This window comes from Vulpes vulpes, chromosome 3 (assembly GCF_048418805.1).
Source record: "Vulpes vulpes isolate BD-2025 chromosome 3, VulVul3, whole genome shotgun sequence".
NCBI classification, from domain to species: Eukaryota; Metazoa; Chordata; class Mammalia; order Carnivora; family Canidae; genus Vulpes; species Vulpes vulpes.
In genome coordinates, this window is record NC_132782.1 from 129,853,696 (window position 1) to 129,875,433 (window position 21,738).

At 37.2% G+C, this 21,738-nt stretch overlaps 1 protein-coding gene across 4 annotated transcripts in view; it reads left to right on the forward strand.

Annotated features, from left to right (window-relative positions):
- The first annotated feature begins 290 nt into the window (after positions 1 to 290).
- The window catches only part of ARHGAP29 (Rho GTPase activating protein 29), a 65,325-nt gene continuing 43,877 nt past the window's right edge, over positions 291 to 21,738 (forward strand). The window contains exons 1-4 of one of the 4 annotated variants that reach the window (XM_072754573.1): positions 398 to 436; positions 5,657 to 5,893; positions 19,751 to 19,885; positions 21,503 to 21,627. Coding sequence is in view for 3 of the 4 variants with exons in the window: in XM_072754571.1 (XP_072610672.1) it covers positions 5,689 to 5,893; positions 19,751 to 19,885 (340 nt within the window). In the remaining variant the exon portion in view is untranslated. Of the gene's footprint in view, positions 437 to 877; positions 1,236 to 5,656; positions 5,894 to 19,750; positions 19,886 to 21,502; positions 21,628 to 21,738 lie in introns of those variants that run through there. The other 3 variants (XM_072754571.1, XM_025996529.2, XM_072754572.1) reach the window with 3 other exon arrangements.

The following is a 21,738-nucleotide window of genomic DNA, read 5'->3' on the forward strand; positions in this document are numbered from 1 at the left end:
TCCTGCTAGCCAGATCTAGTCATCAGGTGACCTGTGCCTCAGGTGCGCTCCGCCTGTCGCGCCGCAAGCCGCACGGGGTGGCCCGCGCGTCCTGCAGGGCCGGGACCGCCCGCCCGCTGGGTGCCCTGACACCCCGCGCTCCGCGTGCCGGGGCCGGCCCCGCCCCCAGCCGAGGCGGGGCGCCGGAGCCCCGCCCCCAGGGCGCGCGGGCCAATGGGCTGGGCCGCGGGGGGCGGGGCGCGGCCGGGGGCGGGGCGAGCGGGCGGCGCGGCGGCGGCCGGAGCTGCTGGGGCGGCGGCGGCGGCGGCGGCGGCTCGGCCGGGCGTCCGCGGGCCGTGGGGGATGGGGGCGGCGCGCTGCAGCCCTCGGCGGGGGCGGCGGCGGCCGTGACTGCTGGGCGGGCGGCGGCGTCCGGGCGGCGGGATGGAGCGCGGCGGTGAGTGCGGGGCTCGGGGCGCGGGGCGCGGCCGGACGGTCGCGGTGCGGGGTGCGGGTGGCCCACGCGGCGGCCCCGAGCGGGGTCCTCGGGGCTGCGGGTCCTCCGGGAGCGGCGCGGCGCGGCGGGGGCGGCCCGGAGTAGACGCTGATTACATTTAAGGCCCAGGCGTAAGCGACCCTCCCTCCCTCCGCGCCTGCCCTAGGTCTGCCCGCATTGTAACTTCTTTCGCCCTCGCGGCAGCTCCTTGATCCTTCGACTTCCTTTTACGCGGGGCAAAGGGGTGACCCGCGGAGCAGGCAGCGGTGCCCGCGCGGGGGGACGCCGGCGGCTTGGTGCCCGCGCCTGCTCGTGGCCCCGACCCCGCGGCCACCTGTGCGCACGGCGGCCGGCCCCGGCGGGGCGGGGCTCCATCCCGGGACGACGAGCATTTGCCGCTGCACCGTTCGTGTCGCCTCCGGGTGCCGGCCTGAGCGCTCCGGAGTGCAGGTGCGCGCCTCGGCCTCGGCCTCGGCCGCGGAGGCGGACCCGATCCGTCGTGCAGGCGTTCGGGGCTGGACCCGCTTCATTTCCTCCCGACGGCGAGCTCGGGAGCGCCGGTGACCGCCGAGCCTCGGGTCTCCTCCACGTTAACCTTTCTCTGCCCATTCTCACGGAGGACTTGGAAGGGCAGGGCTGTCGCCCCGAAGGCGGGAGCGGAGCCGGTGCTTTCTCCAGCCGCGTCGGTGGCGGTGCCTGCGGCGGTCGCTGTCCCCGCGGCTGCTCTCGTCGGTCGCCGCGTTCGCCCCTGGGGACCCCGGTACGCGGACGCGGAGCGTGCTCTTGGGCGCTGGGTACTTTGGGCTGGTCCAGGAGAGCCCTGCCTGCCAGGAATGCTCGACATTCTGGAGGCGTGGGAGGTTGGGCAGCTTCCTCTTTTTTAAACGTGCTAGGCTCTAACTGCACAGGAATGAAGTGTATGTGCACTGCATGCCTTTCTTTAGAAATTAAAGTTATTTGCATATTGCTGATAAAACCTTTTGACATGCCCCTATGCTTTTTGTTTTTGTTTTTGTTTTGTTTTGTTTTGTTTGTAGGGAGAGCTTTACAAAAACGTGATCGAAAACCTTCAGGATGATTTTTCTTTTCTGATTTTTTAAAAGCATCTTTAAATAGATTCTGACCGAATCAGAAATTGTGCTGAAATAGCAGATTTCTGAAATATCTGACAATGTTTCCTGAGGTAGGAATAGTAAGAGGGGAACTATTAAGTAAATATTTGGGGGCACTTTCACACTCAATTAACCTGCTGCCTAAAATGAAAATACTTACACAGTGACTTGTTTTGGGGAGGATGAATGGGGCATGGGACATTTGATTAACACAGGCTACTCGGGTCTTGGAAAAGTCACGTTGCAGTGTACTAGGTTAGTGTTCACATTTCAAATGTGCGTATTATTTAGAATTTACAAGGTACAGAGAAAGTAGTGTTGCACAGTTATCTGTCCGCTACAAAGTTTTTTGCTAAGTGAATAAAACATGTTTTTAATGTTGGTGGTTTTGAGTTGGAAGAGATGCATGAGATTTAGGAGCGTTTCACAAATATTTTGCTCAATAGTCTGTTTGCACGGTTCAAACTTCACTTGGAAGCCATTTAGTAGGTTTCCACAGAGTCGGTTAAAGCTTCTGGAATTGTTTCCAGTGCTATATTTCTTCTCAAAATCTACAGGTATATTACGGTGAAGCCACATCTTGTTCATTACTTAAGTATATTAAAAAAATAATCTCCTACAATAAAGCACTGCCAGTAATAATGACAAACAGTTATTGAGTCTTCATGATGAACCAGGTACAGTGTTAAGTGCTTTCCATATTATTACCTCATTTAATTAAATTGCCGGTTGCAGTATGTTTAGTAACTACATTTTATTGAGGATATTCATTTTAGGACATGGGAAGTTAGTGTGGATGATCTTGGAAAGTGTACATCCTCCAAATTTTTTCACTGTCATGTTTAGTTTTATGAAAACTTGGATTCACTTTGCTATTTAAAATTTTTTTCAACTGTCAGATTTCCTTTTTTTAGTTTCCAATATGAAAAATAGTAAAGTACATATAACAAAATTAGTACGTTACTCACCATAATGCTGACAAGAGGCAGAGTATAACCCTTTTTAGCTCCTCCCTCCCCTCCCCCGTTTTGTTTGCTTATAGATTTTCTTAGTCTTGAGTAAAAAATGTTTAAGCATCTTTGAAACACTGTTTACAACTTTGGGTTACTAATTTGACATAAAGGAAGATGGTGAAGTAGGTGAATTGCTTAGGTGACTTATTTTATTTGAAACTTACAATATGTATCTTTAATAACCATCTTTTTACCAGTGACAGTGACTGATTATCTAATTTACGAAACTAAAAGCTGTCAAAATTAATCAGAGTGGCTTAAGTAAGCCACCAAAATGTTAAGGTAGGAATAGTTTTCTTAATTAGTGATTTGTTAAAGAGCTGCCCAAACATGGTACTTGAGTATTTTGTTTTTATTGTTGATGGGGAAACTTATTTATATACTAAAAAAAAAAAATTGTCCTGGGCTCATTTTGAAATTATCTACACATTTAAGGATTAATGTTAGACCGATTTGATACTACCTTAAATATAGAAATTATGTTCTCAGAAATGATATTAACAAGAGTATTGAATAAAGAAGCATTACAAGCTATTAAAGAGGTAGAGAAATCTTATAGTCAGAAATAGAGAAACAAGAATAGAAATCCAACTTTGATTCCAGTTTTATGTAATCCTGCCTTTATCAGGTGTATATGCGTGGTTTTTCTTTTTTGAAAGACACTGTTTTATAGACAGATTTTTTGAATAACTGTATATATTTTCCATTTAAAACACAGCAACAATCCAAAGTTGACCTTTTTTGTTTCTGTAAAAATTAATCACCACTTTACACATTTATAAACCTGGTGTTCATTCTGCAAATTCATTTATTCTGCAAATAGTTTCAAGTAGTTCTTCCCCCTGTACCAAGCACTGTGCTTGAGCAGAAAACACATGGTTAGCAGACTGACATGGCCTTGATTTCCTTGAGATGGTAATCTAGATAGGAAAACATGAATCATTGATTGAACTTTGGTAAGTGATGAAAAGTATAAGATGCTATGATGCATCTAACTGAAGATTCTCTTCTGGTTTGGTGATGGTAGTTAAAGAGGCAGAGGTGGTCCAGGAAGACTTCTATGAGGAAGTGATCTTTGAGCTGAGGTGAGAATAAGCAAAGAAAGGGGAAGGAGTAGTCCAGGCAAATGGAACTGTGTATAGACAGGACCCTGAGTCAAATAGTTATTTTCAAGTTGTAGGGCCATGGACCCATTATGAATATGAAACTCAATTTGATGGGCTGCAGCCAGAATTTTAAAAAATGGAATGGGATAGGATAGAAAACATCTGAGCACATCACCTGGTTCCCAAGCCGGAATCTGTTTTATGTTTTATACATTCCAACAAACACACCACACACAAACATAACATACTTAATGTGTGTACTGGCTCAGGATGCTAAATTATTTTCTACTGTGGGTCATGGTAAACAAATACTGTTGGAAAATGAGAAGGGAATGTGTGTGGCAGGAATGTTGAGAGTGTCAAGTAGTATTTATGACTCCAGATGACATTGCAGAAGTAGGTAGGAGCCAGATCTCATGTGCCTTATAGGTCGCAGTAGATTCTCACTTGTCCTTTGGAAGAGTTTTGAGCAGAGAAATGACATGCTAGAATTCATGTTTTGAATAGTGTACTCACTACATTTGGACTGGGACAAGAATGGATGTGAAGAGATCATTAGGAAACTAGTAACAATAGCTCAAACAAGAAATGATGATAATTCACTTGCCTGTGATATTACTGATAGAAGTAGATAGGCTAAAGATACTGCAGATTCTATAGAATTGGGTGAGGTATAGGAAAGAATAAATGATAAACTATCTTACACATGATCTAAAAGTGAATATTACATAAAACTTCCTACTGTAAATTTCACAGTTCTTAGTAATTCTACCTTTTTTGAAAGTATCAAAATGTTGAAGACAAAATATATTTGAAAAATGTTTTAACGATAATGCTTGAGCTAACTTAATTCTTCCAGTAATTTCCTTTCTGATTCAAAAACTGCAAACAGAATTAGGACTTCTCAATTCTGGGGAGGTAAAATGTGAAGATGAAACAGAAACTTAAGATTTTCTTGAGTTTCAACTATGTGTCAGGATTAAGTGTTTTACATGTGAGGTCTTTCAATGTTGTGTCCCCTTTTAATTCTCACACAGCCTGTAAGCAAAATTGTACAGGTTACGCATTTAGAAAATACTGAGCCAGAAGTCATGTATAAATCTTTCTCATTTCAAAAGATTGTGGTTTTACTATACCATCTCAAAATTATCAAAAATATTGCTCCGATATTCAGACGTTTATTTGTTCAACTAATCAGGATGTATCAGATTGGTGGGTACCCTTAGAACTTGTTTTCGAAAAAGAAATACTCTTGCTGAAACTTGATAATCTAGAATATATGTGTGTGTGTATGTATTATTATTGAGAACTAACTGTAATTGAACTTCTTTTATGTGTTCGACACTTCCATACTGTTGTCACTTTTAATGCTTTCAATAATCTCACGAGGTAGGTATTCCCGTTTTATAAGTGAGCATACCAAAATAAAGAGATGATTAACAGCTTGTCAGGACAGACATAGTAAATGATGGAGGGGATTTTGAAAACAGGTCTTTTCTTTTGTTACAGCTCATATTGCATCTTTATTTTTGAAGCTGATGTCATGGAAGTAGAGTGTGTTCTTCCGCCAAGTGACTTCAGAACAACTTTTACAATTAAAAAAATTCCGTACCCTAGGAGTTAAGAAGCTATTAAGAGAATGGATTTTGGCAACAAGGCAGATCTGGGTTTTAAGTACCAGTTCATCATTTTTTAGCTGAGAGTTTGGCAAATGATTTAACCTCCAAAGCTCAGGTTGTTTATTTGTGAAATGAAGGGAATAGTAATTTAGATATAAGAGTTGTCAAGATTACTAGCACTTAATAAATAAATTCGTAGTACAGTGTTTGTTGTTGTCCTTAATAGAATACTGAGGTGGGCTATGGGCTGTTTGTGGAAACCTCCTATAATGTTTCCCCGGTTGATGTGGTATTTGCGTTTCTCTCTTGTTTTTTCTCCCTTCCACTTAAGGATTTCCGTTTTTCTGACTGTTCTATGGAAGGATGATTGCTCACAAACAGAAAAAGACAAAGAAAAAACGCGTTTTGTCATCAGGCCAACTCTCTACTGATGTTACAACTCCTGAAATGGGGCTCAAGTCTATAAGTTCCAATTCCATTTTTGATCCGGATTACATCAAGGAGTTGGTGAATGATATCAGGAAGTTCTCACATATGTTACTATATTTGAAAGAAGCTATTCTTTCAGGTTTGTCAACTATTTTCTCTTAGCATTCTTATTAGATAGTTTACAAAATTTTAAATGCCAGCCTAGCTACAGATAAATGCATACACAGTGGTTGGAACAGGGTATACTGCTTTAGTTATTTTGTGACTTTCCCCCTCAAATGTTTGGTGTTATGGTGTAAACTATTTTATTATCAGTGATAGTGCAATACTTAATAGAAACGGTAAGTGTGAGGGAACAAGAATACAAAAAACAGAACTCAGTCTTTGGTTCTTTTAGGCCCATTTGACATGGGAGAATTTTAGATCGTTGGGATTTCAACCTTCTCATTAATGGTAACACAGTGCCTTGATTAGCCTTTAATAAGCAGACTAATGTTTATCATTTAACATTAATGGAATTTGGAAACTTCTGCCTCAATTCAGTTTTCCATATTGTTCTTAAAACCTAATCTAGAATCACTGCATTTGAGTGAATTTTTTTTTCTCAAAAATCATACTTAATTCGTTTTGCTGTGCTATAACCTATTCTTCAATTAAGGGATAATCTCTGTCTAGTTAGAAATGGATAATGGAGCACAAGACTCGATTCTTCTAAAGAGCTGCATACATCTTGATTCCCCAACTTGATCTTAGTCCCTGAGTCTTTTTTTTTTTTTTTTTAGATTTTATTTATTCATGAGAGAGACATAGAGAGAGAGAGAGGCAGAGACACAGGCAGAGGGAGAAGCAGGCTCCATGCAGGGAACCTGACACGGGACTCGATCCCAGAACTCCAGGATCATGCCCTGGGCCAAAGGCAGTGCTAAACCGCTGAGCCACCCAGGCTGCCCAGTCCCTGAGTCTTTTAACTTTTAATTTATATTAAATGTTTTATATTCAAATTTGATGGCAATGATAATAAAGATACAGCCCCCATTCTTTGTGATAAATAATTCATTCCTATATTCATAATGGTAGGTTTGGATGTAGAAAATGAATATTCCTATGACCTCCTTGGGCATCATAGACATAAGAGTTCAATCTTTATTTTCTATGTATATTAGATACATATTCATTTTCTGATCTGTCTTCTAGTAAAAAGACTAAAATCACATCTTGTACTGAATGCTGCTTTCAAGTGTTTATGTCTAACCTAGTTTTCAATTTGAAATGCTCAGAATAACTGGACTTGAATTGTAGCCTCAAATTTTTAGTATTTGAATTTTCCTTAAAGCAATCCTGATTTGTAACTATATATAATATTACTTTAAAAATAAGTTGCCTGTATTCCTGTTTATTTTAATAGCTTAATTTTAAAGTCTAATTATGGTTGATTAAACGGTAATAAAGTTTTCTTTTTATTGTGGAAAGGTATTCTAAATATATTAAGCATTCTACTGGGAATAAACTTCTTATCAAAATAACACCATCTGCTGTTTATTTTTAAAGAAGTCTAGTTTTAAATAAAGACTGTTCTTAACTGGGTTAATTGTTTTAAATTTATTTTTAAATTTACATATAGTAAACGTCATCCTTTTTGATATAAGTTCATTAACTGGGCTAATTTTGAAAGTGAAATTTAAAATGATACCTTGATTGAACAAATCATTTACCTCAATTTAGGGTAAAATCTGATTTTCTTTAATGTATCAATTTAAGTGCTCATTAATATAAATAAGATTTTTAGTTAGGATTTTTATTTGTTTTTATTTGTTTTCCTCAGGAGATTTATGTCATTTACAAATCCTGATCTTGCATATTTATCCTTTGTCTCACAGATTTAAAATGATAATAATTTAAAACAAGTTGGACACCTCTTTATCTTCAGTTTTTTCATGTGAATTTCAGTTTGTGAATAGATAATTCAGAGACTAGGAAAGAAGAGGATTGAAAGCTGATCCTAAGTGAGAAAAGAAAAAATATAAATAAGATGACAAAAGGAGACTACCCCTTGAGATAAAAGTATGCATTTGGAAATATAGTTTTTATGGAAATTTAATATTAAAAATTTATAAAGATATGCCCCTTTAAAAACATTTATTCATTTGAGAATAAGAGAACACACACCCGAGGTGGAGGGGGTAGGGGGTCAGAGGGAGTGGGTGAGAGAGTCTTAAGCTGACTCCCTGCTGAGCACAGAGCCCCATGCAGGGCTTGATCTCATGACCCTGGGATCATAACCTGAACCAAAATCAAGAATTAGACTCTTAACCAACTGAGCCACCCAGGTGCTTCAAGATATTCTTTTTATAAGAAAACCAGTGCTTCAAAACTTATATATTGCTAATAATAAAAAAGTTTGCCATTTATGGCTGGTAAATTCATTTTAAAAATGTAAAAACCATCTTTTGGATAACCAACTCTCATTCGTAAGCCATGACCAGAGAATTTTCATTATTTACCCTTGGATTGATTTTAATGTTTGGTTCTTCAGTCGGAGGTAAAAGTATATATATGTATGATATCTCAAATCTTGGATATTTTTTAAACTATTTTTTTAATTCTTTTTTTTCTTTTTAAGATTTTATTTATTTATTCATGAGAGACACACAGAGAGGCAGAGACATAGGCAGAGGGAGAAGCAGGCTCCATGCAGGGAGCCTGACGTGGGACTCGATTTCGGGTCTCCAGGATCACGTCCTGGGCCAAAGGCAGCGCTAAACTACTGAGCCACCCAGGCTGCCCACATATCTTGGATTTAACAATAATTTGTTTTCTGTCTTTGGATCATTATTATTAAAATCTGGAGGGTGGCTCCAGTGGCGCAGCAGCCCCGGGTGTGATCCTGGAGTCCCGGGATCAAGTCCCACGTTGGGCTTCCTGAAGGGAGCCTGCTTCTTCCTCTGCCTGTGTCTCTGCCTCTCTCTCTTTCTCTATGTCTCTATGAATAAATAAATAAAATCTTTAAAAAAATAAAAAATAAAATCTGGAAATATACTAATTTTGCACTGATAGAACCTTTTTTATTTGTTTTTCTTTAACAAGGGAATATGTATAAACATATAAATTAACCTCAATATAAGTAATAAGAATACTATATAATAATATGCTTGGGTTTAATTTTGATCATGAATTTCAGCTTGTTAGAGTATCAGACTATTCCTTAATAAAATTATAAGAATCACACAAGATAGAATCTTCAGGAAACCAGGTAAAAGGTTTAAAATTCTGTAATTATTTGAGATAGTATTGTTGTTATATGTTTCTATCAATTAGATGTAGGCTATACTTTTGTCTTCTGGGTTTTGAGAACTTTCCCTGCACATCTGGTATTCTTTACTCTTACCCTGGTCATAAACTGACCAGACAGAAAAGAGCTATTTCACTGTTTTTCTTTTGGAGTGAGGAAGCCTTGGCAGTGGCCTTGCCAGTATTGTATCTTTTGCTTCATTGAAAGGAAGGATGCCAGATTTTTGACATTGTTTAGTACCCTTTAATTCATGTCAGTTGGCTGTTATAAAGTGAAAAACTTAGCTTTTAGGAATTTAGAATGTAGGTATACAGTTAAATCACTTTTGGTATAATCTGAATACCTTTTTCTTTATATATGTTACCTGTCATGAGGCAGTGATGTGCAAAATCACTTAAATATTGCTTTAGTTTCAATCATACTTTTGAGGCTAGGTTTAGATAAATAGCTTAGTGATTGGTTTATAGCCACATTTTCATTTTCTTGAACTAGTTATAGAAATGATAGTTATATATGGTGCTTTGCATTTCACAGAGTACTTTTACATACAAATAGCATTTAATCACAGAGTTCCCACAAAGGTAACTTTTAGCTCCATTTCACAGATGAGTTGTATATATAACCTAGATTGTGTGATTTCATGAGCCCCTTATTGCTATATAGTGGTTTCATACGGAATCCAGAGGTTATAAATGCAGAATGATGTGTTCTTTACATGCTATCTCAACTGCTTCACATGGCAGGTACTTTAAAAAAATACTGCTCAGTGTTCATTATTTCATCAGCCAATTCCCTTTTTGATGGGGATTATCTAGACCTGCATTATTCAGTATGCTAATATCGAAATATGTGGCTATTTAAATTTAATTAAAATAAAAGTTCAGCTCTTCAGTTGTAGTACCCACATTTCAAGTGCTTATTAGCCATATGTGGCTAGTGGCTACCATTTTGGATAGTGAAGGTATAAATATTTACATCATTGCAGAAATTTCTGTTGGACAGAGCATTAAAAGAAACCTAGAAAAAGTTGTAACTGGAGCAAATTTAAGAAAATTTTACTTAGAAATAGGAACTTTGGGGTCTGCATGGAATCCCCTTAAATTGCCTTTAGAGTACAGAGCTTTCATGCCATTTTTTTATTTGAACCAGCAGATCAGTTTCCAGCCAGGTTATACAAATTGATAAAATCAGTAGTAATGGAGGCAGAAAGAGCTCTGAAAAGAAATCACATTATCTAGGTTCTAGGCCTTATTCTGCTACTGACTGGTTTTGGAATATGGCTTAAATCAGTTAATGATTTAAGAATGAGGCGTTATACCAGATACTACCAGTTTTATAATTCTGTGCTTCAAAATTCAATTGGAGTTGGAGATTCTACATTGTTCTGAATATCGAGAGTTCAGAGCTGGAGAAGACAGCCAAGTATTTGTTTTCCAACTATATATAATGCATTTTATTTTTTTTTTAAAGATTTATTTATTTTAGAATGAGAGAGAGAGAGCATGCATGTGACCAGGTGGGGGGTGCAGGGAGAGGACGAGAGAAAGAGACAATCTTAAGCAGACTCCTTGCTAAGTGCAGAGCCCCACAGGGGTTCAGTCATGACCTGAGCCAAAGTCCAGAGATGGACACTCAACTGACTGAGCCACCCAGGTGCCCCTTATATAATGCATTTTAGAGGACATCTGCATTCTACTAGTCTATAGGATTTTTTAAATGTAAGTTTTATGATAACTTTCTAAAACGTAGTATTTGTGAAAATTTTCCAAGTGAGTCTAATGTAAAGTTTATATTGCCATAGCTGTTGAGGAACTGATTAGAGAAAATAAGTGTCTACTAAAGAGCTCTGTGGTAACAGGTAAAGTAGGTATGTTTGTGTGGGCTCTTATTTACAAATAAAATGGAGAGTTTAATGTGGGACATTAGATGACTGAAAACTCATGCTTTGATAGCATAACTGATAGAGCTTGTTGATTCCCTGTCCACTTTTTATTTCCAAGAGGAGGTTACCCTGTAGTCTTGTATTAAGTAGCACATATGGAATTTGAAGTTTTAGATTTCTATCCAGTGTCATTAAGATGCATTAGGAATAATTACAGAGCCAAATTTTACATTTTATTTTAAAATGCTGAAGGCATTCTCTTATGGATATATATCTATGTTTAAATATAACACTAGCAGATTAACATATGTGCTATATGAATACCACCTCAGGTTTCTGGTTGTCTCCCTGAGGAATAAGATGTTCTTAATTCCAAAGAACAAATTCATAAGTATTCTTATAGTTCACACAATAATCTTAAATTCTGCAACATATCTCCTCACTTCAGGTAGAACACCATTCAAGGAGGCTTAACACTTGGGAATTTGAAAGGTTTGAGGCTTTTTAATTGGGCTAGAAAGAATAGAATAGTGCAAATTACTTAAGTTTTCTGGTCCTCAATGCTTGGAAGTATCCATTGCTGGTGTAAAATATATTTTAAGGAAAATTGGTAGTTTATCTAATACACTATTCTAAAACTGGATTTTAATAAAAGTCTACTGTTGTGACAGTAGTGCCTTGTTTTTGTTTTGTTCATTAAATAGGCTAGCAAGAAAGATAAAACTTTAGTATCAGTTTCAGATAAAGTTCTCTAATTTAAAAAAAAGCTTTCTGGGGCAGCCCGGGTGGCTCAGCGGTTTAGCGCCGCCTTCGGCCCAGGGCCTGATCCTGGAGACCCAGGATCAAGTCCCACATTGGGCTCTCTTCATGGGGCCTCCTTCTCCCTCTTTCCGTGTCTCTGCCTGTGTCTCTGCGCCTCTCTCCCTCCCCCCCCTCCTCTGTCTCTCATGAATAAATAAAAATCTTTAAAAAAAAAAAGTTTTCTGATTTGAGTGTATCCCTTTTATTTTGTGAAAACATAACTGAATTTTATAAGTGATAGCTTCTGATGAATTTGTCTAGGTTCTAAATTTGGCAGAACTATAGTCAGAAGAGGTATGTTAACTTTGTAAAGCACTTTTTGTTGAGTAGAAGAAGTTAAATAAAAAGTTTAATGCCATTAAATAGTATGTTCTATTGTGAGAGGGAAGTTCTGCATAAATCTTCAGTCTTAATTGAAATCCTGTCTTGTTGATTAACTCCGTTTTCCCCAGGTGAATATATAGGAGGATGTGCAAATTTATTTCAGACAAATTTCATTAGAGTTAATTTTACCATTGATGAATATTAATTAACTTTCATCCTCTATATTGTGCCAAAAATTTTGTGAAATATTAGAAACATTACGTTGCTAGTCTCAGATAGTCCTCCTGCTGTGTTCTTTTAGAAGTAAACCTCTCCAGAAGTGATTTCTAATGGATATCACTTAGGAGAAGTTCAGGTAAATGTTGATAGGTTATGACTTAGAAATGAATCTTTGAGGAATGAAGTATGAAATACAGGTAGCTCATTTATGACATGTATGCTAGTTCCTAGGAGACTGCTTTGTTCTTTTTACTTGTCTAGAATGGTTTACATAATTTAACACCATTTATAATAGTAATTGGCATATTTGATTAGAAGTTAAAGCCTGTTAAATCACAGACTGCACAGTACCTGTCATTAAGCTGTATCTTCTTTAATCATGTTAACATATAGTGATTAAAAGCACAAATTCTAGAGTGAGAACACCTAAGGTGGAATCCTCATTCTGGCACTTGCTAGGTTGTATATAGCCTTGAACAAGTTACTTATCTTTTCAGGGCCTCAGTTTCTACATCTGTTGGAAGGAGATAATACCTACATCCCTGGGATGTTGTGAAGATTAGAGTACATATATGTAAAGCTCTTAGAATAAGTGTTTTTAAAATGTCAGCTATTGTTATTTTTACAGTCCCCAAGTGGCTGGATAAAGAAAGCTGCGGTTCAGACTTTGCTCTTATCCTATAAATTCAGAAATCATTACAGCAAAAAAAAAAAAAAAAAAGGAGTTTCCTAGTGATAAGTTCTGAAACTTATTTTCCTCCTTGTTTTTGTTGCTTTCCCAAAGGGGTTAAGTTAAATTAACAAAACTCGTTTTAAAAATTATTGTCAGTTTTTTAAAATCAAGGAAAACACCATGGTTTTTTCATTTATTTACTTAAGCATTTCCATGAAGTGTTTTCATTATAAACACTGTGGTATTGTGTTAATGCATGAGAACCAAAAAGTGGAGCTGACTAATCTGTTTTCACTTGATAAGCTGAATGAAACAAAATAAATGGCACAAATGAGTGAAACAATAAATTAAAATTCAGATTACCATATTACAGGAATAGTAGATAAACAAACAAACATTGGGATACAGTAGTTTTACTCTTCTAGATAACAGTATTAAGCTTTTGGCTGAACATTATAATTGCATATGTAATACCTTTGTGGTATAAATTTCATTGCATTTACAATATGGACACTATAAAACTTAAAAATGATATTGTATTTAGTTATATGACTACTATAACTTGGTAAGTATAAAAATATCTTTATTAAATATATCCTTTATTAAAACTTTATTTCCAATTAATTTACTAATTTAGATTTTATGTATAAAATGAAATGGAAACTTAACTTTAATATCTCTTTTTCATTAGCCAAAATATTGTGGGACTTTGCTGTATGTGTACTTGTTGTTGAGTGTAATTCTGTGTAAGACAAATCTATTACCAAAAGTATTTAGTTTGGCTTACAGATTTACTAGAAATAATAGCTGTTTATATATAATAAGTCTGTAAAGCAGTTTTGCTAATTTATTTGATAATCACAACTACACAAAGTAGAGCAGGTGTTCTTACTAACTGTTCTACAAATGATAAATCTGAGATAAGAGAAACTAAGAGTTGTATATTTCAAGATCATTTCAAGGAAGTGGAGGATAAGCATTGGTACCCAAATTTCTTAATCTAAATCTATTCTTTTCTCTCTCTCTTTTTTAAGATTTTGTTTATTTGAGGGGCACCTGGGTGGCTCAGTGGTTGAGCATCTGCCTTTGACTTGGGCTGTGATCCCGGGATCCTGAGATCGAATCCTGCATCAGGCTCCCCATGAGGAGCCTGCTTCTCCCTCTGTGTCTCTGCCTCTCTGTGTCTCTCATGAATAAATAAATAAAATATTTTTTAAAAAGATTTATTTATTTGAGAGAGAGAGCACAAGGAGGAGGGAGGAGCAGGCTAGGCTCCCCACTAGCAGGGAGCCCGACATGGGGCTTCATCCCAGGAGCCTGGGATCATGACCTCAGCTGAAGGCAGATGCTTAACTGAGCTACGCTGACACCCCTTTTTTCTTTTCTTCTTCCTCTTTTTTTTTTTTTTTAGTAGGCTCCATGCCCAGTGGGGGGCTTGAACTCAGAACTCTGAAATCAAGAGTCACATGCTCTACCCAGTGAGCCAGCCAGGTGCTCCTAGATCTGTTTTCTATCACACCAGTCAGCCACTTACAGCTTTCTTCTGTATTAAGGAAGAACAGTTACTAACTCATTTGATTGCTGATTGCTGCTATTGTTCGGTAGAGTGGAGTGGGAAGATTATTTAGTATTGGTTAGAGAGCTGCTTAAACTCCTTTAACCTTTTTAAAAAGTTTAAGAGGCTTTCGCTTCATAAAAATAATTTGAAGTAGCTTCAGCCTATTATATTGGAAAAGAACATTTGGTAAACACGGAACATTTTCTTACCACTTATAAAACATAATTAAGGGCTTGCTAATTTATAAAGTACCATTTGAAGCAGTATCAGGATATACTGATGTTCTAGTAGTTGACTCATCTAACTCAGGAAAGTTTATGAATCTGTAATTAACATTTTTAAATTGGGAATTGGAATTATTAATAGGGTAATTTGATATACTTCTGAAATTCATTATTAAATAATTCAGTTACTGTTTTTTTACTATTTTTACTTGAGACAACTTCAATATCTGTTTATAAAGGCTTCTGTATAGGAAAAAAAGAATTTCCAGTTGATAAAACATTTATATTAACAGTTACTGGAATGTTTTGCAGTGTTTGTTTTTCTAAGAAGATTTTATTTATTGGAGAGTTGTTTTTTTTTTTAAAGATTTTATTTATTTGAGAGAGACCATGCACAAGTGGTGTGGGGGGGGGGGGCGTCAGAGGGAGAGGAAGAAGCAGGCTCCCCTCAGAGCAGAGAGCCCAGGCATGAGGCTCCATCTCAGGACCCCAAGATCATGATCTGAGTGGAAAGCAGACACTCAATTTACTAAGCCACCCAGGCACACTTTTCAGTGATTTTTAAGAATCCCATAGCAAGGAATCTCAAGACCTTTTACACTGTTAAAAATTATCAAGGATCTTGAAGGTTTTTGTTTATATGGGCTGTATCTGTTTACTATTTACTGTGTTAGAAATTAAAACTAAGAAAATTGAAAAACATATAGTTTTGAAATATATTTAACTGCACATATTTAATTTTCTTGAAAAGGCCAGAATTTATTACCTTGGTTTATTTAGGCACTTAAGCCATTAGTATTTTGTAGTCCCATCTTAATGCCCAGTACAGATTTTGAATATTGATGGTTGTTGGGCACTCAAAAAATCAAGCTCTTTCGACCTGAGACTTTAAAATAAGGCAAAGTGGCAGCCCAGGTGGCTCAGCGGTTTAGCGCAGCCTTCAGTCCAGGGCGTGATCCTGGGGACCCGGGATCGAGTCCACGTCAAGCACCCTGCATGGAGCCTGTTTCTCCCTCTGCCTGTGTCTCTGCCCCTCTCTCTCTCTCTCTCTGTCTCCCATGAATAAATAAATAAAATCTTAAAAAATAAAATAAGGCAAAGTATTATAGTATTCCCCAAGTGTATTAATATTTGTAGATTTTATTGTGAAACATCAGAATACAGAATAGAGATAACGGACTTTCTCTTTTTTAAGACTAATATAAGTTAGGTTTTAAAAATAGCATAAGTACAATTCTATGATATTAAGTAATCAGTCAACCTTGGTTTTATAAGTAGGCCAAAGGATTACCATTACCATTAACATTACCATTATTTTGTTTTATAAATATATATACACACACATGTATATATTAAACAATAGACTTTGTTTATGTTACTTTTTTACAGCTATTCAAGCTATATTAATTTCCAGAACTTCTTTTTTATTTCAAAGCTACTAGGTTCCATTTCAGACTTAACCTTTGTTATTAAACTATTTCTGCTAATGCATTAACTAAAATAGCTGTAAACATTTGTGAAGGGCTTACTATGTTTTGGCCACTGTTCCAATTGCATTTTATGTTTTAACTCATTGAATTTGACAATCCTATGAAGTAACTACTATTATCTTCCTTTTATAGGTAAGGAAATAGAGGCACACAGAGGTTAAGTAACTCACCCAAGGTTTATGAATCATGGAACTTAAATTCAAATTTAGGCAGTTTGATTTTAGAGATAATGCTTTAACCAACCACCAAGCTATATTGTCTCAACTAAGTAAACCTGAGCAAACTAACATCGACAATTCTAAAATAGATGATCTAGATAGTGATCATTTGAGATAATTCTTTAAACTCCATAGCACATTTTCTCTATGAATTAAAAAAATTATAAATGAATTTTTAAATTATAAAAGTAATACATATTTATGGACAAATTCCAAAAGTACATAAAATTTCTAATATCTCTTACCCATTTGTATTTCATTTTTTTATTTTTTTATTTTTATTTTATTTTTAAAGATTGTACTTATTTATTCATGGGAGACATAGAGAGAGAGGCAGAGACACAGGCAGAGGGAGAAGCAGGCTCCACGCAAAGAGCCCGATGTGGGACTTGAACCTGGGACTCTAGGATCACGCCCCGGCCTGAAGGCAGGTGCTAAACCACTGAGCCACCCAGGGATCCCCTAGACTTTATTTTTAGAACAGGTTTTGATTTACAGAGAAATTGAGAAGGTATTACAGAGAGTTCCCAATATTCTTATATACATTTTTAAGTTTTATTAACATCTTAAGATTACTATGGTACATGTGTTAATGAACCAATATTTGATAATAATGATACATTATTACTGATTAAAGCCCATAGTTTTTATATTTCCATAAATTGTTCCTAATGTCCCTTTTCTAGGATCCTATCATATTATATTTAATTCTCATGTCTCCTCGGGCCCTCTTTGCTTGTGATCATTTCTCAGACTTAGCTCATTTTTGATGACCCTGACAGTTTAAGGAGTACTGGTTAAGAATTTTGTAGGATGAATCTTGATTAGAATTTGTTTGATGTTTTTCTCATGATTAGATTGGGATATTGGGAGGAAAATAACAGATGTAAATGCCATTTTCATCATGAGTCCTATCAAGAATAATACTAGAAACATGATATGTCACTATTAATGTCGACCTTGATCACCTGTCTTAATAAAGTATACTTTAAAGTTACTCATTTTGTCCCCCTTTCTCTACTATACTCTTTGGAAGAAAGTCATTATATGTATGCTCCACCTCCTTGAGGACAGTATATCTCTGTAAATTATTTGGCATTCTTCTATACAAGAGATTTGTCTCTTTTCCTCCACTTACTAACTTATTCAGTCATTTATTTGTGTCAGTATGTAGTCATGCATATTTTCTTTATACTTTGAATTTTAATCTAGTACTACTTTATTTGTTCAAATTGTTCTAGCTTTAGCCATTTAGAGCTATTTAAGCTGGCTCCTGTGTACCCTTGACATACCTTATTCAGTACAAGGGTTAGTTTTTTCTTAGCTCTTACTTTCTGGCTCTTCTAGATGTGCCTAACTCATCCTGTATGTTTTCTGCCCCAGTCCTAGAATCATCCATTTCCCTGAGGGGCCTTGGTTCCTTTACTAGAGAATGATAGAAGAAACCAAACTCAGAGTGGTTACATGTGCTTGTTGCTACTGTGTGTCATTTCTTTTAGGCCCTTTCAGCAGATAGAGCAAAGAGATATATGTGTGTATACTAACCTGTGTAAATACAACATATCTGTAAATATTTCTATACGTAACCACCTGTGTCTGTATTAAGCTAAACATGAATTCTTACTGAAGTGTCCAACTGTAACCTACCACAATTATGAATCATTATAGCCTCCCCCTCCTGTTTATTTGTAAATTTCTACTCTAACAGTGAGATCCCTGGCTCCCACCATCCACCATCCATTTACAGTTTTCAATTCCAGTGAATACGTTCTAGCAACATCAGAATTGTTAACCTGAACCCTCATTGAAAACATTTTATCAACTAGAGTATAGTACTTTCATATAGCATTTCCTTTGCTTTTTAGTTTTATAGACTTCTCATTTCCAAGGTTGCTTCAGCCAGCATCTACTCTCCTATATTTCTGTTGTTAAAATTCTTTGGATGAATGAGTCACATTTTCTTCTGAAAGCACTTATATTCTCTCTGCTTCCATCACCCTCTAAACTGTTCTTTGCCTCTTCCTGGAGTACTCTTTGCCCTAATATACTCAGCTCCCCACCTTGCCTACACCTTTTTTTCCCCCACCTCTGGATAGTATGGTTAATGAACAGCATATTTGACAGATAATGGTAGAATTTTTCATCTTTGTCTTTTTATGCTAAAGACTTTTTCTTTCTAATGGTTATCTTTTCAACATTTCTGAAAAAAAATTAATTGTATAATTATAAGCTGACACTCTATTAAAAATTTTTTTAAAGATTTATTTATCTATTCATGAGACAGAGACTGAGAGAAAGAGAGGCAGAGACACACAGAGAGAGAAGCAGGCTCCCTGCAGGGAGCCCAATGCAGGACTCGATCCTGGATCCCAGGATCACGACCTGAGCCAAAGGCAGGTGCCCAACCACTGAGCCATCCAGAGGTCCCAAAAAAATGGTTTTTGTTTGTTTTTCAATCTATTGTGAGGGAGGCAGTGTAACATTAAGAGCATGGTTTCTAGAAATATATTCCCTTGAGTTCGAATTCTGGCCCCATAGTTTAGTAACTTGGTGAACTTAGGTGTGCCTCAATTTTCTCATCTGTATAATGGATATTTTAAATTTACCTCTCTAATAAGATTGATGTGAAAGTTAATAGAATATTATCTTTTAAGTGCTTTTAACAGTGCCTACCACATAGGAAGCATTTAACAAATGTTAACTATTATGAAACACTAATGCTATATGTAAGGTTACAGAAAGAAAAATAACATCAGAGTGTTGTATTTAAGGTAGTTGTCTTTTCGAGGACTACTAGTGGAGTTTTAAAGTCAAGGTGTTTATACTTTTTTATTTACCTAGGATGGTGATCCAGGAATATGCCTGTTGTGCTGGCAGGAGGAGTAGCACTCCTCTTTTCACTTGCTGCTTAGAGCTTTTTGGTTTGGATGATAAAGTATATAGCCACCTTATTTCCAGAGTTATAAAATCCCATATACTGGTATCTGACTAAAGTCGGTATAAATGAGTGGAGCAGCCTGGGAGTAGACAGGGAGGGACTGGAAAGGAAGGCACAATCTTGAAAGCATATTTAAACTGGGAAAACTGAAAAATATAGGGCTCAATTGACCGTAACTGTGAAATCCTTGCTGACTTTAAAATTATTATAGATTTTTTGAAGGCCGTATAAATAATTGCAATGGTGAAAATACAAGTGGACATATAGTAGGCAAAAATTGTGAGTCTACTGCTTCTTGAAGTGTGCTTCAAAATGGACTTACATAGTTTGCATTCCTGAAACTTAGTTGAGGAAACAAATACATTTTTTTTTCCTTTAAGACTGTTTTAAAGAAGTCATTCATATACGTCTGGACGAACTTCTTCGTGTTTTAAAATCTGTAATGAATAAACATCAGAACCTCAATTCTGTTGATCTTCATAATGCTGCAGAAATGCTTACTGCAAAAGTAAAAGGTAAGAAAGATGTATAAAAGTGGGTTGGTGTGGGGGAAAAGCATCTAAGTAATACTTGTTCTATAATGACTATCGTCCCACCTCCCCATATGGCATTGGTATATATCAATAGGAATTATGTATACTTTGATATGTTGATATTCCCACTAGATCACACCTGAAACTCTCTTCTTTTCAAAAATTAAAACTTCATCTGGCAGGACACAGTTTAAAAATAGTAACTGAAATAAACTAAACTGGCATTTAAAATTTTTGAGTTTTTTGAAAGAGTACACGCTCTTTTGAAGTAGGTTTTTAGTGTAAAAAATGTCTTTGTTTTGTGAGGACAGTTGGTGCTGGAAAATTGTCATTTGTAGTGACTCTGCTTAAAGAAGGGAGCCAAATAGAGAAAAAGACTTAAATCGAACTTTTTTTAATGTGAAAAAAAATGAAACTAAAATTACATATGGATATACACACATATATGTATATTACATGTACTAAAGTATCAAGAATTGGGAGTTGTCCTCTAATGAAGTAACTTGCCATCCAAAAGTATTTTATTAGAATCTGTTATTCCAGACTGCAGTGTATAAGGAGGATTGAGGGTGAAGGGAGTATTTGAGAAGAATGAGACAGGGAGTTCAGCCAGAGATCATTAGAAATAAGGGGCTGGGTGTGGGGTGACAGTCTGATCTAAGAAGCTGGAATGTGGTAGAGGTGGAACATAGTTGTTATAGAAGAGGGGTTGAATGTTGGTTTGATGAAACCTAGGACAGGTTAAATGTTGAGGATTAATGTGAAGTTTGGAGTTGAAGATGAGAACTTGAGAGCTGTTGGTATATATGTGGTAAGGAACAAGATGGCACCAACTCAGAGTATGCAGAGTAAATGTAGGTGGAGTATGAGATCCCAGGAACAGAGGAAAAATAGAGGAGACTGGGAAACACCTAAGAAATAGATGGTTTGAAGAAGATGTCATGAAATTTTAAAAGCTCAAGGTTCTAAGTTGTGATCGCCAATGTTAAATGTCGCTGATAAGTAATCGGAATTCAAGCACTGTAACTATAGAAGGTGACTCTCACACCATGGGTTGAATAAGGAAAGGAAAGGATTCTTTGGGGAGGGGAATTACCTATTCTGAGTCTCAAAGGTCAGGTGGGCATTTCCTGGTTTAGGGTAGGTTGGGGATTGTGATGCAGAGCACTTGTGTAAGAAATCTGGATGTGAAGAACATGATGGAATTGGAAAAAACTCCTATCTAGAGAAGGCAAAGGGCAAGTGTCAAGCGATGAGGCAGGGGGAGAAAATAGAGTTGTTAATAAAATAATGGTCCATACACCTGAGAACCACTTCCTCTGCTTTTTGACATAGACTTATTGTGTTTGTGTGGTTCTCTCTCTCTCTTTTTTTCCCCTGTATGTCAAATACTGAAAAACATGTAGATGGCTTTAAGTGGGAAAAATGGATAGTTCTGTTGTGATTTTTTAGAATGTGCTTAGTAACCAAATTTGTTTTTAAATAGACTGTTTATAAGTGCCATTTAACTTAACTTAGATAGGGAAATTTGCGTCTATAGATAGTAAAATTTCCATGCTTGGAAATAGCGACCACAGTTCATTCAATTGTTGTCAGTAGCTATTGTGTGCAGTCAGGATGTCCTGGGGAAGGAGTGTGCCTGTGTATAGTTGGTGTCCACATTCCAGAAACAGACTTGAAGAAAGTGGCCTCACAGCTGCCTTGGAGATCTTTTCTCCTTTGAGGTAAAGCTATCTTTTGAATATTATCTCCCACTGTGGCTGTCTTTACCTTTGGGATTACTGTTACGATTTTACTTTTGTGTTGGGTGAAACTTAAAAGATTACTTTGTTGTT